Source organism: Leguminivora glycinivorella, chromosome Z (assembly GCF_023078275.1).
Source record: "Leguminivora glycinivorella isolate SPB_JAAS2020 chromosome Z, LegGlyc_1.1, whole genome shotgun sequence".
Taxonomy (NCBI): domain Eukaryota; kingdom Metazoa; phylum Arthropoda; class Insecta; order Lepidoptera; family Tortricidae; genus Leguminivora; species Leguminivora glycinivorella.
This window is the reverse complement of record NC_062998.1, coordinates 38,223,626-38,243,707: the sequence shown is the minus strand read 5'-3', so window position 1 is coordinate 38,243,707 and position 20,082 is coordinate 38,223,626. Positions and strand designations below refer to the sequence as shown.

Here is a 20,082-nt window from a genome sequence, read left to right as displayed (position 1 = left end):
GACGGAACCGCCACTACATACCGAGATTGGTATTCATATTCATTTATTTCGTAAATACACACATTACACGTCACAACAGTTTTCATATACAAAATTTAATTATGAAAACATACACATACCTACAGAATGAATTATAATGGTATGAGAAACCATTGAAATTCACAAATATAAAAATGTATATCTTGAAAATGGCTTTTAACTATCGAATGTAATAGAATCAAGTGACTTGTTTGTGTAAAAAAACCGGTGAGGTTAGAGTTGAACAAACGTGGTGGCACTGAGTGTTTGGGTAGACTATCGAGTGTAAATGCGACCAGTGGTAACGCTGAAAGTGAACGCAGGGTAGATCGCGCGCTGTCTACACAACTTTGATATCCAATTAACCGCTTATTTCAGTTTTCCGTGATCATGATGCATATAACTGTGTAGAAAGATCGGAAGCTGGACAACAATTAAAAAGGTAATCCCGTTCAATATCCATATGTACTATCAGCTGCAAAAGTGCATGGCGAATTTATCAATAAATTCATTCATAATTTCTCCATGCACTTTTGCAGCTGATTGTACCTACAGATGGCATCATGTCAAACAGTTCTTCAGAACACAACCCACTCACTCAAACATTTAGATCAAGAGCCCAGGCCCGCCAGACCTTCCTCAAATTCTCAAGGATGAAACTTTGGGACAATGTAGAGTTCACATCGGCGTTTAATGTGTGCATATTTTCTAGTTCGGCCCATCGGCCAATTTTTTGCTATCAAGTGATGAAGGTGAAAAATAAAGTGCTTACTTTCCTTAAATTCTCAAGGCTGATTTTTATATATGTGTTAGAGCACGTTGTTAGAAATTGGTTATCATCAATGCCAGACCGTTTTCGCCGGCCATAACTTTTACCAGACGCGACAAAGTTGGCAAAAAACGACTCTAACTTACCTCATTTTCTCAAGCCTGATTTTGATATATGATACGCAGGGACCTATAACTAGACCGTTTGTAAGCAGCCAGACCAATCGGATGGACCCAACCATCCGCCAGACCGACTTAAAGTTTCGATATGAGCATTAGTAGAATTGAAATATTCCGGGTCTATAAAAGCTAAAAACTTGAATTTTCTACATTAAGCTACGTGTATATTGTATACTTGACGTAATAAGCGACTTTCAAAAATTTTACTTCTAAGGAAATAAAAAAATGAAAGTTTATATGTGGTGCAAGATTAATTTTAAGCTATGAATTTTATTTACACTGCGTAAGTACATGTGTATTTTATTATAAATATAACTTTTACCAGACGCGACAAAGTTGGCAAAAAACGACTCTAACTTACCTCATTTTCTCAAGCCTGATTTTGATATATGATACGCAGGGACCTGTAACTAGACCGTTTGTAAGCAGCCAGACCAATCGGATGGACCCAACCATCCGCCAGACCGACTTAAAGTTTCGATATGAGCAGTAGTAGAATTGAAATATTCCGGGTCTATAAAAGCTAAAAACTTGAATTTTCTACATTAAGCTACGTGTATATTGTATACTTGACGTAATAAGCGACTTTCAAAAATTTTACTTCTAAGGAAATAAAAAAATTAAAGTTTTTATGTTGTGCAAGATTAATTTTAAGCTATGAATTTTATTTACACTGCGTAAGTACATGTGTATTTTTATTATAAATATAACTTTTACCAGACGCGACAAAGTTGGCAAAAAACGACTCTAACTTACCTCATTTTCTCAAGCCTGATTTTGATATATGATACGCAGGGACCTGTAACTAGACCGTTTGTAAGCAGCCAGACCAATCGGATGGACCCAACCATCCGCCAGACCGACTTAAAGTTTCGATATGAGCATTAGTAGAATTGAAATATTCTGGGTCTATAAAAGCTAAAAACTTGAATTTTCTACATTAAGCTACGTGTATATTGTATACTTGACGTAATAAGCGACTTTCAAAAATTTTACTTCTAAGGAAATAAAAAAATGAAAGTTTTTATGTGGTGCAAGATTAATTTTAAGCTATGAATTTTATTTACACTGCGTAAGTACATGTGTATTTTATTATAAATATAACTTTTACCAGACGCGACAAAGTTGGCAAAAAACGACTCTAACTTACCTCATATTCTCAAGCCTGATTTTGATATATGATACGCAGGGACCTGTAACTAGACCATTTGTAAGCAGCCAGACCAATCGGATGGACCCAACCATCCGCCAGACCGACTTAAAGTTTCGATATGAGCATTAGTAGAATTGAAATATTCCGGGTCTATAAAAGCTAAAAACTTGAATAACGAATTGAATTTTATATTATAAATAACGTAAACAAGGAAAAAACAAATTGGTACAGTGCATTATAAATTAAATATTCAATTCAAAGAAGTAAACAATCAATGTTACAACGGTACATAACTAAACGAATTTCCTTTCTCCTACAAAACATGGTAACATACCTAAGTGACGAACTTTAGAATTACAAGTTTAGGAAGTTTAAACATTTGTACTCAATACGAACATCATCAACCCCGTTATAACCCATGTCGGAGATGCTGAATTTTCAGACACGAATACATTTTTGGCATTCTTCAAATACATGTATGCCGTTATAAAAAGTTTAGAATACTTTACGTGTGTACACAACATATACACTTATACTTTCCACCTCATTTTAACTGAACTTATATAAATGCTTAAATAACTTTTGTAGTATGCGAGGGATTTGACATTATATGCAACATACACATAGTGCCTTTATACATAGTGTGAGGTCCCTCGCCCACAAATTAAAAAAGATCGATCTTAAAACTAATTTTAAACCACCTTGTTCGACGACCGAAAAAAAAATTTAATTTACTTTTCTTCTTTAAATTTATAATAAAATACACATGTACTTACGCAGTGTAAATAAAATTCATAGCTTAAAATTAATCTTGCACCACATATAAACTTTCATTTTTTTATTTCCTTAGAAGTAAAATTTTTGAAAGTCGCTTATTACGTCAAGTATACAATATACACGTAGCTTAATGTAGAAAATTCAAGTTTTTAGCTTTTATAGACCCGGAATATTTCAATTCTACTAATGCTCATATCGAAACTTTAAGTCGGTCTGGCGGATGGTTGGGTCCATCCGATTGGTCTGGCTGCTTACAAACGGTCTAGTTACAGGTCCCTGCGTATCATATATCAAAATCAGGCTTGAGAAAATGAGGTAAGTTAGAGTCGTTTTTGCCAACTTTGTCGCGTCTGGTCAAAGTTATGGCCGGCGGAAACGGTCTGGCATTGATGATAACCAATTTCTAACAACGTGCTCTAACACATATATAAAAATCAGCCTTGAGAATTTAAGGAAAGTAAGCACTTTTTTTTTCACCTTCATCACTTGATAGCAAAAAATTGGCCGATGGGCCGAACTAGAAAATATGCACACATTAACCGCCGATATGAACTCTACATTGTCCCAAAGTTTCATCCTTGAGAATTTGAGGAAGGTCTGGCGGGCCTGGGCTCTGGGTCTAATTCTACTTTGCCATAAATACGTTAAACCTTGACAACATTATACTTAATATGGGGAAATAATTTCCAAACAGTGGCCCACACTAATTTCGTTCCGTTTTAATAATTTTATGGAACGATTTATTTCTTCATCTATTTCAACATAAGTCATAGACTATTTAGTATGTTTTTTGAAAATATTCATTAACTTTGTTTCTTTAGACAATACATTTAGTAAAGCAGAAACAGTGGGCTTACTCCGGCCCAGATATCGATTTAATCTACTATGCCACCCTTCAACATTATTTGTGGTCATTATTTCTTCACTACAATTACATCTTTCGAAAAAGGCGTTTCTGCTATCCATTGCTTTATAAAGTAATTGTCAAACTTTTTAACATCGTCGCCAGATGGACTCATGCTCATTATGAACATATGACCGCTATGAGTAAAATGTTTCGGTAAACGAGCTAAACCAGCACATCGGGCCACGTGCCTCCTCTTCACTTTCGAGGTAATTTTTAATTGTTTCGCTTTGCGATACAGGCATCGGTTGTAGTGGTAAAAACATCCTTTGATTAAAATACCGGGATAAACTTTGTGGATTGCCCTCATTGCAGCTATTTCATAGTCTATAGTTATTTTTTCTGGTTGCCAATCGTCAAAAATTGACTTGATCAGTCTAAATACTATCTCATATGTTTTAATAGTTTTGTCTGGTAGTAAACAATAAATTAATGGATGAACAGCCGCGTCTCCTTCTTTGCGGCCATGAATTGTGTATAACTGTTTAAATGTGTTAGGGCTTGCTTTAAACGTGCCATCAGATAAAATGTGCTTAAAACTAGGAATTAATGCCCTCACGTTTTTATTGCAAAACAAAATAATTCTCTTGCCGTCATTTTCATCATTGTAGTCGGCTAATAAGAAGTCTTGAAATTTCTCAGGTATAACGACTTCCTGGCTGGACAGATACCGAAGTTTTTTTACACCTAGAACTTTATTTCGCTCATTAAAAAGGCCTGTTTTGACACTTTTGAATTCGGAAATCTTTTCAATTAAATGTAATCCTTCGTTTTCTAGCTTCCACACCATGTCATCATACTGCTTTTGTATGGATTCGAAATTAGTGCTGGTCCTTTCCTTTAGCTTGGCAAGTTCTTTCAGAACTCGATTATTTGCAAAGTCTGGTTTGCATGCGTGTTCTTTATTTTTAACAGTATTATTTCTCGTAGACAAAGTGATACTGCCTGTGCAACCGCCACTGCTGTTGTTAGTGCAGAGCCAGTACGTATTACCATTCGTATAATTTTTTTTTCTATGGTATGACCATTGACCAACCGTTTAAAAGTAAGGCCGGGGTGGCCTTACTTTTAAACGTGTACTCCTCTCCGTGTACTCACGAAATGTATTTCACTGTCACTCATTATTATTATTATTATTACAAGCCTATATTGTGTCCCACTGCTGGGCAAAGGCCTCCCCCTTAGATTTCCACTCGTCCCGGTTCTGGGCGATCTGTCACTGTCACTCATATTTACAAGAATTAAAAGTTTCGCAAATCAATTTAAGACTGGGTTTTGACAGTAAAAGCATAGCAGTTAAAGTCATTAAGTCTGTGACTGCCAATGGACATTGACAATTAAAATAGTTTATCAAATGGCCAGGTAGTAAGGAGTTTGAAGATTGATGCTCAATGATGATTAAAACATTTAGACTCAGTTACGTATGAGGAATAGATAGTATTTTTTCATAATTTCAAATGTAAAATTTCTTCTCTCGTAACTATGGTTACGTACGAAGAAAAAATAATCTTTATTCGAAACCGGTATCGTACAAAGGTCATTTTTTCTTCCTTCGTTACCAGTTACGTACACGGCCGAAGGGGACCGCTCAGCACTCGGGGACTTTTGAAATCGGCCGAAATGGATTAACCCAAGTTTGAAGTTAAGCGACACATATATCAATCCGTAGGCAACCCTATAGTGGGAATATTTAACACGGCGCGGTATTCCGCATATTATTATATCGACCTTTGTGTTGTGATTATCAAAACATTAAAGTCTGTTCTAACACATATATAAAAATCAGCCTTGACAATTTAAGGACAGTTGTGTATTTAAAAAAAACACCTTATAGAAAAAGATGGCCGACGGGCCGAATATGCAGACATTAAACATCGATACCTACTCTACATTATCTCAAAGTTTCATCCTTGAGAAAGTGAGGAAGGTCTGGCGGCAGGTCTTGGGTATTTTTAAATGGTTTAGATAAACAAACGTATACAAGTGTACATACTATGGTTTTTTGAAACTTGCGTCAGTGAGTTGCATATTATGATGTCGTACGTATAATTTGCATAAACTCAGATATTTAACTCCGCCAGTATTTATATGTGACAGAGTGTGTTGTGTCAGTTGTGTGACTTGTGTGTACTTACCTGTAGTAGGGATAGCCAAATCTATGCCCAATCGGGGTCTCCAAAAGAAGGTGCCCGGTATGGCCCCCTGAAACGTAACAAAGTTTTCTGAATCCCACTCGCACACTAAATTTGATTATGCACGCAGGCGGAGCGGGAGTTATAGAAAAAACGTTCTCCCAAGGGAGTTATGAAATTTCTAGCAGGTACCTTATTTCACTTTCTTTTATCGTTTTACTTTTTTTTTATATCGCAAGGGTGATGAAAAACATTGTGTGTAACGGGAGTATGAATATTAAAAACTCGAGTCTTTAAATCATGTTTTAAATCGCTCCGGCAAGCAGCCGTCGCAATTTACTCTCTTTAGTAATATCCAACTTCTTCCCCTTGTTGCACATTGTACTTTTTTTTATTTGTATACAGTATATTTTACTAGAATTACATCTTATCCTGAGTTGACGATAAACATGGTTGTACAAAAGTGCAAAGTTGTATAACCACTGTTAAATATGTAATAGATAATTTTATTTAAACTTTATTGCACAATACAAAAAGTACAAATATTTGTTTTACAAGGGGGCAAAGTTGTTGATTAACCGCACGTGCCAATATTGATATCCGAGCAAGCGATAGATGCCAATATTGAATCGCGAGTGTAGCGAGTGGTTCATAATGTGGAATCTTGGGCAACCCTCGGTTTCAAGGCACCAAGGTTAAACAAACTTTGCCACCGAGTGAACTCAAAATTTTTCACCACACCAACACGAACAAAATACTGACTATAAAACAACAAACTAAATCAAATCTATAGATTTATTCAATATTTATGATTCAAAATCATCATTTGTAGGTAATTTCTACCGGCCAGCTTGACATCAAGTCAAGTTAAAATTTGTATGAAATTACTTTGCACTCTTGTGGATAAAATGCAATTTTGCTATCTATTTTCGAACAGCAGCCTTTACCCGTTGGTGTGGTGAAAAACATCTTTATTCTTTAGATTAAAGATTGGGAATTAAGATTCGGGAAAACAATACCACTATAAGTATTCCAGAAAGATTGTATTAAGTATCATCTAATTAAACATAAACATAAACATAATTTTTATTGAAAACAAGTATTGCATATTTACATTACATCCAACAAATACTTAAAATTATCGATGATTTACATTTGCCCGAACTAGGGAAACCCTGTGTTTCAGGCGAGAGGTACGGCAAAACAAGGTTCAAACTTAATTTAATTCAATTTTAATGTTCACTTACAAAATGTATTTATTTGTCATTTATTCATTTCACTACTTAAGTTATTTATATAATATAACTATTTACATTATTATTTGCTTTAGCAGATCAATACCATTGTTATACATAATATATTAATAATCTTATTTATCTCAATGTGTGTTTAGACCTACCTATTACCTATCTATATATTCATTTTATAACTAATAGTAGATTCTCTGTGTCTTCGTACGTCATATTTTGGAGGGCTTTTCGGAGAGTTTCCTTACACTTCGTGTAGCTAAGTGAGTATAAATCTAAAATTGCATTAAGCTTGTTATATAAAAAAGGACCTAGAGCGATGAAAAATCTCATAGAAAAGGCATATTTCCTATGAATGTTTTGTTGACAAACAATATCTTTGCGCCTCTTGTTAGTATGTTCAGTGTTGTACGGGGTTGCGGCGTGCTGTTTTAATACAATGTTCAAAATAAACAATTGTCTAACAGTAAGGACCCCAAAGGACTTGTAAAGAAGGTTAGATGGGAAGAGGAATGGGCGGAAAGTAGCTACCTTTAGAACGGCTCTCTGGGCTCTTTCTAGGTTGAGAAGAGTAGTTTTAGCTAGTCCGCCCCAAGAGGAAATACAGTATGTGATCACCGACTGACATATCGCATAATAAACTTGTTTGATTAGTTGAGTTGACGCGACTGTTCGTAGTTTTTTGAAAACATATATCAGCTTGCGCACTCTACTGCACAATTTTTCGACGTGGTCTTTGAAAGAGAGAGTTTCATCGATTATAATACCCAAATATTTAGTGTTTTTTGTAATAGCTATTTCAGGACACGTGCATCGGTTGATTTCAAGGCTTGTACAGTTGTAATGGGCGTATAGTTTGTAATTATTTGTGTCGAGGTTATTTTTGCGCATGTTAAATTTTATATAATTAGTTTTAGCTGAGTTGAGAGTTAGTACGTGACGTTGTACCTAGCCATTGAGTGGCCTTCTGAAAACCACGTTGTGCATACTCATAGACTTGTTGTGTTGATTTCGCGGAAAAAAGTAGGGCAGTGTCATCAGCGTAGGAGATGATTTTTCCATTCTGCATTTTTAGATTGCAAAGGTCATTTATATACACTAAAAATAGAGTGCTGGATAAGCAACTTCCTTGTGGAATTCCATAATGTGTAGTTTTCATATCTGCGCTAATAACGTCATTGATTTTTACGCATTGCTCACGTTCGTTTAGGTAGTCTGTAAGTAGCATGAGCTGAGTACCTCTAAAACCTAGTTTTTCGAGTTTCTGCAGAAGTATGGGAATGGAAACTGTATCAAATGCTTTGGCAAGATCAAGAAATATTCCTATTGTCTGGTTTCCTTTATCCAGTTCCTGGACCAAGTAATCTGTTAGCTCATGTACTGCATCGCCGGTTGATAAATTAGATCTAAAACCAAACTGGGTTTTCGACAATAACTTATTTTTTTCTAGATATTGAATGATTCTATTATTAATAATTTTTTCTAATATTTTAGATGTTGAGGGTAATAAAGAAATAGGTCTGTAATTGGATATTTGGTCTTTGTTGCCAGATTTGTGAATTGGAATGATTAGAGATTTTTTTAGGCATTTGGGAAAGATCCCCTCAGTGAGGCATCTTTGGAAAATGTATGTTAAGTGAGGGAGCAGTAAATGCTTATATTGCTTTAAAAATTTATTTGAAATGCCATCCCAGCCAACTGCAGAGTCGTTTCTTAGGCTCATTATCATTCTTTCTACTTCCAATTCGTCCGTATTTAGTAGTACAAATGATTTTGTTTGATTTTGATCGTTATCTGAGCATGCTGGATCATGTTGCATTTGAGGCGAAGTGCTTTGGATTTTATTGGCTAGATCTTGTCCGATATTTACAAAATACTTGTTTACGTGATTAACAGATGATAGTTGCGATGGTAATATACTTAATAAATTTGAAGTTGACTCTCGTTGTGAGCTTGTATATGTTATGGTTTTTATACATTTCCAGAGTAATTTACTATTTGTTCCCGCCTTCTGCAGTTGTGCCTGGTCATAACTGTTTTTAACCTTTTTTAGAATGTCGTTGCAGAAATTTCGATATCTTTTATACGTTAACTGTATTGTTAAGTTATGTGGATTCGATTTGGCTTTTAAATGCAGTTTGTCTCTGTGTCTCATGCATCGCACAAGTCCTGGTGTTATCCATGGTTTTATGTTATAAAGGTTATTTTTAATACGTATCTTTGTTGTGTTGTTCAAAATTGCTTGTTGTGTCATTTTAATGAGGTATGACATGCTACTATTTACGTCAGTAGAATTATAAACTGGGCCAAAGTCAATGTTACGTAAGTCATTTTCTAGCTTGTTTTTATTTAATCTAGACGCAAAAAGTTGCTTACTCGTGTTTTTATGTGTTTTACGAAAGAGGGTCAGAAGTGCAGCATTATGGTCGGTAACTGTAGAATTGGTAACGATTGTAAGAGCGGGGTAAACTGTTTTAAGCATGATATGGTCCAAACAAGAGCCGCTTTTGTGTGTTGGAAGCATGTGGGCGGGAAGCATTCCATGAAATGAACATAGATTCAAATAGTTTTGCGACATGGGGTCGCTATTCTCCGGTAGAATATTAATGTTTATGTCCCCTATTAGTGCAGTAGTTTTAAAAGATTTTAGGGATCCCAAATAGACATCGAGGGACTCGATAAAGCTATTTGTATTTCTAAAAGAAGGTGGTCTGTATAAGGCAATTATGGCAAGATCTGTGCCGATTTTAATTGTTAGACGACTACAGTCTGAGATATCAGGTTCTTCAACTGATATATTTAAGTTGGTCTTGATATATACTACTACTCCGTCGTTTTGGTTGCAATTTGTACCACTATAATTATTATTAACTAGATAGTAACATTGGGACACTTTTGCACCTATATTTACATATCCTAACGCATCCTTCCCTGTTTCAGCAGATAAACAACAACTTTTGTCATCTAGTGTAATATCTAAATCTAGTGTAAATCCCTATTCGTCGCCCGCCGGGACTCTCATGTACTCGCCCTTCTTTTTGGCATTATTATTATCTTTATGTCTAAGAGCGTTTCAAGTTTCTCTCTTCTATCAGATGTTCTCAAACTCATATTCTTGCTCCTCCACCATCTACTTCTAAATTCTATAGCAACTCTTTTACCTTCCAGGCTGTATGGTTGTGGAATTCCTTAGCAGTAGAATTAAGACTAGCAAAGTCTCTTCCAATTCTCAAAAATCAGCTTAAATTATAAAATCTATCTCAATCTTATGTGGCCATTTTTATGTATTGTATTTATGTATGTATGTATGTATGTATGGATTATGTGTATGTAAGGTATATTTATTTATGTGTTCGGCACGTATGTGTGTTTGTGTTGTTTTTCTCTATATTTTTGTTATTGCACTGCCTGTTAGCTTTTGTTTCTATTCCGTTTTTCCAGCTACCCTAAGGTTGAAGAGATCGCTTTTTAGCGATAAGACCGCCTGTTGTTACCTAGTTATATTCTAACTCAACATTCTGTATTTTTTTACATGTAAAATGGTGCAATAAAGAATATACAATACAATACAATAATACTCTTTATTGCACACCTTGATAAAAAACAACAATACAAAACAAGGAAGCGACACGAACAAAGGTAAACAACAGGCGGTCTTATCGCAATATATCGGTCTTATAGAATATTTACTTATGTGAATAAAATAAAAGTATTTTGCATGGATTTTTGCATATTTTTTCTTTTGCAGGCTGACTCTAAGGAACAAGGTTTAGAAACATGGACTCATTTCTCACAAAGAAAGCAAAATTTGATATTGATGAAGATTTGAAAAATATAGGTACCTAAGTATACTAAATACTCAGATGGTAATGGTAAATGGGTGTGCTGCTCTTCTAATGCTTTTACATCTTCAGCTACAGTTATACTAAACCTAAGGTTACGATGGTTACTATAAAGTATAAAACCTAATAATATTTATTAATGAACGCCGATAGCATATACATACATACATCGTCTTCCGATGTTAAGAAAATGAAGCTTTCACTTCCTGAATCAATATTTTCCTGAGATATTGGATGATATTTAGAAAAAAACTGTTGATGATACAACAAAAGCTATGTTGCTTGAAAACCATTGGCTACCTCCCAAATCATATATTTCCCCATTGCGTTGTGTTGTGAACAAAAAAAGGGAAACAAGAAAATATGCACGGAGGTCGCACCTTGACAAGTTTCAGTGCCGGATCAAGACATTTTTCGAGGGGGGCAAAAACTGAGAACGGCGTCCCAATGGCGTACGAGGGCGCCAAAGGCGGCAGGTTTTTACTGCGTACGGCGGGCTTCGGCCAACTCTCATATTGTATGCGAGCTCCTTCAGGCGCTCGCGTTGCATCGCTTATGTCTTTAAAAATGATGCCGGCTTACGGCCGCAAGTATCGGACTTCATCCGACTTTAGCCGCCAACAAACTGTCCTCAGTTTGGCTGAATTGTATTATATAAAATAGTCGTACTTAAGTCTCTCTTGTTATAAATAAATTAAAATAATTTTTAAGAAAAAAAAACCGTCGCCTTTCGGGTTCTGGTACTACGAATGTTGGATTATGTAGAAATGCTGCTTTAATGCTTTAATTATTAGATGGCAACACAAATGAATATACGTATAACGTTAAGGTTTGAAGAGTTTCCTCAATTCCTCATGAATCCGATTATATTATAAGAAATCGAAGCTTGACAAACTTTGACTTCAAAACTTATGCTTAACAAACATAACTAAATAAATGTCACTGTTCTGAACTTAAATGCATGCTTTTCTTACAAAAATACCAAAGCACTATAAGTGGGCCGTTCAGGTTTGAGGAGTTTGGTTCTGGCCATCATCAGCAATTCCACTGCACTAAATGTCACTGTTCTGGACATGCATGCTGTTCTTATAAAAATACCAAAGTCACTATAAGCGTGCCGTTCAGATTTGAGGAGTTCGGTTCTGACCATCATCAGAAATTCCACTGCACCAAATGTCACTGTTCTGGACGAAAGTGCATGCTGTTCTTATAAAAATACCAAAGTCACTATAAGCGTGCCGTTCAGATTTGAGGAGTTCGGTTCTGACCATCATCAGAAATTCCACTGCACCAAATGTCACTGTTCTGGACGAAAGTGCATGCTGTTCGTATAAAAATACCAAAGTCACTATAAGCGTGCCGTTCAGATTTGAAGAGTTCCGTTCTGGCCATCATCAGCAGTTCCACTGCACCAAATGTCACTGTTCCGTACCTAAATGCATGCTGTTCCTTTAAAAACACAAAAATCACCATATGTATGCCTTTCAGATTTGAGGAGGTCCCTCGATTTCTCCAGGATCCCATCATCAGAACTGGGTTCTGAGAAAAATGGGACCAATCTGTATGCATATACATTCAATCAAAAAAAAAATTTCAAAATCGGTCCAGTAACGACGGAGATATCGAAGAACAAACATAAAAAAAAAAAAAAAAACATACAGACGACTTGATAACCGTCCTTCTTGAGATATGAGGCGACGGTTAAAAAGTATGAGAGCGCCGAAGCTTTGGACTGCCTAAGTAGAAAAGTAAAAACACTTTCTGGGGCCCTAAAATGACGACCAATACAATCGATCGGTATTAGCAAATACCTACACGCCAAATAAATAACTGAAGTATACGCTTAATATTTCGCTCATTGGTCAAAGTTGCATTGATTAGGAATAATAGGTACGTCAGTCAAGAAGGTCGAAATTGGCGCCAGGGGCAAGGTTCGCCGCGTTTCACTGGTTTATTTGTCGCACAAAGAACAGGGGTTTTATTGTAAATATTGTGTTCTGTTTGCAGAAGACTCTGGAAGTGGTATACAAACAAAATAGTATATTATATAACGGTAACGTTATGAAGGCTATAAAAGTTGAGTACCGCGGTTAGGTCACGAGGCTTGCCGAGTGGCCTAAGTAAGGTACGAGACTTTTATAGCCTTCATAATGTTACGATTGTATACTATACTTTTTCTACGACAGCCAAATACATACCTATTCGAGAATAATAAAATGGGTTGCTTACCTACTTCATATAATGAATGGGAATATTTGTGTGGATCTTAACTATTATATTCTGTCCACAATGTTGATGGCGAGAACTTGTTGCACAATTATTCAAAATATGCCAACAACAGAGAAAGTTGAAACATATTTTTGCAATTTCCATTGCAAAACAATCATAATTCATACCATTTTTGGTACGCTTTATCGACTTTTCAGGTAACAAATTGTCAGTCTCTTTGAGCGCCATAGCCTTGATTTCTTCGGAAGTATATTGTTCACCAGAATCACTCATAATTACTTAAGTTTTTGCACAATAACGTCGAATTAAAACAAACTACACAACACCGAAATAGTTCAAATACTTCCGTCAAAAGTTTACAAATGTCAAACATACCATAGACAAGAGAAATAGAAAATAAGCCGGTTTTCAATTACGAAAAATGTGGTTGCGTTCAAGAATATTTAAATGTGGAATGGAACATTATTGGATAAACTTATGATTTTTACCTTTGTTTTGCAATATCTAATATGTAAAACGCATTTCAGTTTATTTTTTCATCTTGATTTAAATTATGAACCTAAATATTTTATTATTTATTAAAAGTTACTTATTACTGCAAATGAAAACATACCTGATGAATGGAAGTTGTGCTTTTAAAAAAAAATTAACAGAACTCCTATATTCATATGAATACTGCTCAGCAGTTATCATATGAACCTATAGACAAATAGACTTTCTTATCGTTACTCAAATGAACTTAATTTGGATACCGCTGACAATAATCTAATTGACAGATTTAAGTGCTGGAGTAGAAAAACAACTTTAAAATTATTTGTAAAGGAACCTAAACGAAACGAACACTAAAAGCTTTCGATGACTTGCTAGGCGAAAGTGGTATCTTGATAACACATCAACGAAATCAATACCATGAACTAGCTGTTGAAGCTACCCAAAGAATGGCTCAAGTTATCGAAAATATTAGACAACGCTTACAACCAATTTTCAATACAATCTTTTTTTTTTGGCACCAAAGTATATTAAGCAATACCACTACGTGGCCACCGCAACGATCGCAACACTAAAAGCTTTTGATGACTTGCTAGGCGAAAGTGGTATCTTGATAACACACCAACGAAATCAATACCATGCACTAGCTGTTGAAGGTACCCAAAAAATGGCTCAAGTTATCGAAAATAGACAACGCTTACAACTAATTGTCAATACAATCTTTTTTTTTTGGCACCAAAGTATATTAAGCAATACCACTACGTGGCCACCGCAACGATCGCAAATTGTTGGATAAAGAAGATAGGGAGAGTGTTGGCTGATAAAAGCAACTTCAGAGCTCTTCTTAGATTAAGAATTCTAGAGTATAATCTGGTGACATAAAACTACTGCACCATTTTGAGAGTTGGAGCTCTATTACATTAGTACAAGTAGCTAAAATGAGTTAATTGATATTTGCAAAGAAATAATCCAAGAGGAAATTATAGTTAACGTGAAAAAAGCAGAAAATTACTCCATTTTATTCTATCAAACGTCATATTGAAGAAGGTTGTATGTAGCATTTGCTAATGCGTCCGCAAAAATGGATGAGATTTTTACACAACATCTAGTAATTCAGTAAATCTGTAAAACACGTTGGGCTGAGAGACATGACGAAAATTAAGAAAATTTTCAATTTCAAGAAGATAACCCCCCAAAAATCTGTAGCGCTTTGGAAGAGATTGCTACATGGCAAGACAGCAAAACGGCGAATGACGCGCACTGCTTGTTGCAAGCTTGTTGCAAAGTACTTGGTACTTCATTGTCTCAACCATCTGCTGGTGTGACGTATCCTAATTACTATCTTAAAGTACCTATTATTAAGCTAACAAGGTACGTAGGTAGCGCCGAAAGTTCTCGGCCTGAGTAGAAAAACTAATAGATGGATTCATGAAAATAATTTATTTTTCTAAGTAATTACCGCCTATTTCAATACACTTAGTACAACACGAGATAAGCAGCTCTATGCCTTTATAAAAATAAGTCGTATCCTTGGAGTCAAAAAATCGGTCACTGCAACTTTTAACTCCTCATCAGTGCTAAAATTGCGTCCATGTAAGGATTTTTTCAGGTCACGAAATATATAATAGTCGGGGCCATATCCGGTCTATAAGGTGGATGATCAAGTTGTTAGAAGCTTGCAATTTGGACTACACTCGCAGTGTGCACAGGCTTATTGTCGTGCAACAGGCGCACTCATTTACTGAGCATTCCTCTACGTTTCTCACGATTTTTTTGCCTAAGTGTAGTTAAGAGTGTAAAATAATAAGTCGCATTTATGGTGGTGTTGGGTTCTTTAAAATCGGCCGGACGACCAGGACGCCCTTCATCTTCTAGGGACTCGTACCCCACTCTTTCACAGTCGAGTATGAAGGTCCAGCAGTCCCGTACACACCGTCTAATCTTTTCTTAATTTCTTGTGGAGTACTTCCTTCTTTTGTTAAAATCTTTATGACTGCACGATATTAAATTTTTGATTCGGTCGACATTTTTTGTAAATTACTTTTACAACAAAATAGTTGAAGCACGAATAAACTCGTAAACAACGTTTTCAGTACAGATGGTCGTTTTTTTACGCACTAGTGCGAGAAGTGGTTCATTATATGGCAGGTCGAAACTTCGGAGGGCTATCTGTACTGAAAAACGTCGTACGATACACGTGCGAAAAGGAAATTCGTAACTCGTGTCGATTTAAAACACTCCCTTCGGTCGTGTTTTAATTTATCGCCACTCGTTTCGAACTTCCTTTTTTACGTACTTGTATCGTAATGTACTATTGTGACGATTAGAGGTATTTCACTATTCGTTAGCACTAGTTGGATTTTTATTAAGCAAGTCTAAACATGTCAGGCCGGGAATTTTTGGCGCTACCTGTTGAACCTTTTTACTAAGATTTATACTATTAGTATTTCTAACACTAACATATTTTTTATAACTGTCATATTATCTTCCTTCACTTTTCTTACTGAACTACACTAATGTGGTCGCATTATTTTCTGTAAATAAATTCTATTCCTTTTTATCTCTGCATTTTCCTCAAATATTAAGAGGTCATGGGCCCAGAAAATAATAAGTAGTCTAAAGAAGTCTCATATGAACAAGAAGGTATGCGAAGCCATGGCTACCTTGTCGCTTACTCAAGCATCAACTGAGCACTGCATGTACTACACAAGACATAACAACGACTTTCTAGTTGTAGCAATTCGTAGACGACTTCTTCATCCTGTCAAAGAGTGAAAGCTTGAAAACAAAATTCAAAAATGACCTGAAGAAGATGTTTACGGTCTGGGTTATGTCCAGGATTGCCTCGAGATGAGGGTAACCCAGAGCCAACGTCGTGTAACTCTTGACCAGTCTCACTATACTGACAAACTTTTGGAAAAATATAATCCCACCAAAAACATGCTGTAAAAAACTAGCCAAATCTCGATGAGCTGCTTGTTTATGTTTATCTCTAAAAAGTAATGAAATCTAGACAAAGTCGTGCCAAGTCTAAGGTTCCTTACTGCGATTTTTAACTATAAAACTCCCGTGAGACTCGGACATATTTAAAGATATCCCCCCCCCCCTACACGTAAAGTGGGGAGTGTTTTTTTTTTTTCATTTCAACCCTAACGTGTGATATATTGTTACATAGGTATTAAAAAAATAATAGGGGTTTACTAAAATCATTTTTTGATATTGTTAATATATTCGGAAATAATCGCTCCAAAAGTTAAAAAAATTGCGTCCCCACCCTCTAACTTTTGAACCATAAGTATAAAAAATATGAAAAAAATCACAAAGGTAGATCTTTATAAAGACTTTCTAGGAAAATTATTTTGAACTTGATAGGTAGAACAGTTTACAGTTAGTTAGTTACAAAAAATACGGAAAACTACGGGGCGTGGCCCGACACGCTCTTGGCCGGTTTTTTTAGTTTTCCCTTTATGTGGCCATTAAACCCTAACTCTGTACCAAATTTCAGCTCTCTGAGTTAATGGGAAGTACTAGTTCTTTTCTGATGATCATGAGTGAGTGTATTAGTGTTATAAATGCGAAACTTTGCTTTCGCTTAACTTCGGAACTAAATTTCTGCGTTCTGGTCTTATCCAGAGGTTCTCAAAAAGGGGCCTGAAAATGCGGCGAAATGGTTCCAGTAAAGGATGGTATGGTATGGTATGCTTCGCGCTCGACTTGGCGGGGGCACTGCCGTGCCCCCAGATACTACGTGCCCCCAGATACTACCTACGTATATAAGCTGATAGATCCCAATTTTAGTTTCCCGACACAAAATGTTTATCTAAATGTAACAAGTAATGTTTTGTTGTTGTTGTTTTTAATAGTTAATACTATTGGATTAACACACAATAAACGTATCTTTAAAAATGTGTGAATTATTTAAAAGAAACCAATATTATTGTCATATTTTATTTCTACTCACACATGGAACAACTCGCCCCAAAGTAGGGTTGAGGGTTCCCTTCTGAAATTTTGCAAAAAATGCATGTAAAAAAACTATTAATGTATTGGCAGAAATGACTTTTTCATAGATTTAATATCAAAATGAAACTTTGTCACTGTCATCATGAAATTCCACTCTCCCAAATAGGTGGTGGAAGACTGCTCCAGAACTTCGTGGCAGCGTAACGAAAACTGCCACGAAATGCTGCGGGATTGTGCCTTGGGCAGATGTATGTACTTACTAACTTCTTAACAAAATCATAGCAAGAATATGCCTAATTGACTTCAAATACATATATCCAAGCTTACCTTACTTAATCGAAGTGTCATGAACATAACGAAAGACAACAATTCTTTGTTATACATTATGAAGAAATGTATTAGCCTGGCGCTTTACTCCGTTTACACCTCCAATGGACAAATACTAAGAAGTTGTAGCATTAGCTCGTCTTAAATAGAGTATCGGTAGTTGATCTTTTCATATGGAATGTTGTTAGTATTTTCCATTCAGTTTTCACAATATACAGCGGTATATGAATGTGTGGGGTGCTGCTTTAGCAACATGACATTCCTAGTAAATAACTCGAGATTTTCGAAAGCAATCTGATATCATTTCAGTTCGGACTTTGGACAGGCACGTTATATCTAGGGTATGCAAAAACCGGTTAATAACCGAGACTTTTCCTTCAAAACCGGTTAACCGGTTATTAACCGGTTTTGAGGATTTTTAGTAAATGGCCGTACTATGCAATAATTACCATTATCTTTAAGAATTCTGATGTTGATGATATCGTAGCAGGTATTACTTGCACGATGAAGATCATTTTTATCCAGTTTTTGGAAATTTTGTAAATGCGGAAATTGCTAAAAAAAGGCTTGTGTGGTTTGAATGTGATTCGACAGTTGTGTTTTCTAGGCATGCGCGAAGGTCTACAGCTCCCAGAGCCCCTTGTAATACAAGCAATTGATGTAAGAAAACCAAGATCTCCATTTTACCTTTCTTTTAAAAAATATAGTTTGAAATATACGGTAGAATCCGGTTACAACGACGCTCAAGGGACCGCTAGGAAGAAGAGGGCGCGGAAGACCCAGGAGGAGTTTTGTTGACCAGCTCAAGGAGAAGGCCGGTGTCATGTCGTATCAAGTACTAAAGAGGAAATCGGAAAATAGGGAAATGAAATTTTTCTTTTGCTGTCACCTTCCGAACTAAAACAAGTGAAGATCTGCACGTCATCAAAAGCCGTGTGGGACAAATTAAAAGCGATTTATCAAAGCACCGGCCCTGCGAGTAAAGCAACCTTGCTAAAACAATTGGTTCTAAAACGGATGACCACAAATGAAGATATTCGTGATCACTTAAATAATTTCATGGATATCGTGGATAAGCTAGCCGACATGGACATAAAAATACCATCGGAATTGCTCAGCATAATGCTACTCTACAGTTTGCCAACTACATTTGAAAACTTTCGCATCGCGATTGAATCAAGAGACGCCCTGCCCGATCCTGATGACCTGAAGGTAAAAATTCTAGAAGAATATCAGGCCAGGAGTGGTAGTGAACAACCAGAGCACTCCGAAGCGTACCATTTCAAGAAAAAGAACTCGAAACCGTACTGCAAGAGCTGCAAAAAGAAAGGTCACACTACTGAGGCATGTTGGAGCAAAAAGAAGACTTCAAATGAGAAGATGAAAAGAAACCAGACTAGCAACTTCAACGTTTGTCTGAGTACCGCAAATTCAAGCACCGGAGAAGATATTTGGTGTTTAGACAGCGGCTGTTCTTCCCACATTTGCGGCGACAAATCTAAATTCTCTAAAATAACCCCCAAAAACGGCGCGCTTAAGTTGGCATCAAGAAAACACACGAGTAATATTGAAGGAAAAGGAAGAGTAACAGTCAAAACAGAAAAAGGTGATGGTTACAATATAGACGACACCTTATTCGTTCCTGATGTATCAGTAAACCTAATGTCTGTTGGAAAGATCACAGACAAAGGATTTAAAGTCATCTTCGACAAAGATAAAGCTCTCATCACACAGAAGAATGGCAAAATATTACTGAAAGCACAGAGAAGAGACGAATCGTACTACCTTAAATTCAAGAAAGAAGCAACTGCAAACTACACGCAAAAAGGGCTTTCTGACATCATGGAGTGGCATTTAAAACTTGGTCACATAAATGAAAGAGATCTTAACAAGATGGTCGCAGACAACCTTATGTACGGATTGAACCTACGTAAAGAAAAATTAAATACCTGCGAGACATGCATCAAAGGCAAGATGTCAAGATTACCTTTCACAAGACATGATGATCTTTATACGACGCAACCGCTAGAAATTATACACAGTGACGTCGACC

The 20,082-nt window shown here is 36.1% G+C and overlaps 1 protein-coding gene across 2 annotated transcripts in view; it reads right to left on the bottom strand.

Moving 5' to 3' along the window:
* LOC125241096 overlaps positions 1 to 20,082 on the bottom strand; it is a 42,479-nt gene that overhangs the window by 8,543 nt on the left and 13,854 nt on the right. For both annotated transcript variants that reach the window (XM_048149411.1, XM_048149412.1), the window contains exon 2: positions 5,936 to 6,002. In XM_048149411.1, the coding sequence (XP_048005368.1) occupies positions 5,936 to 6,002 (67 nt within the window). The remainder of the gene's footprint in view (positions 1 to 5,935; positions 6,003 to 20,082) is intronic.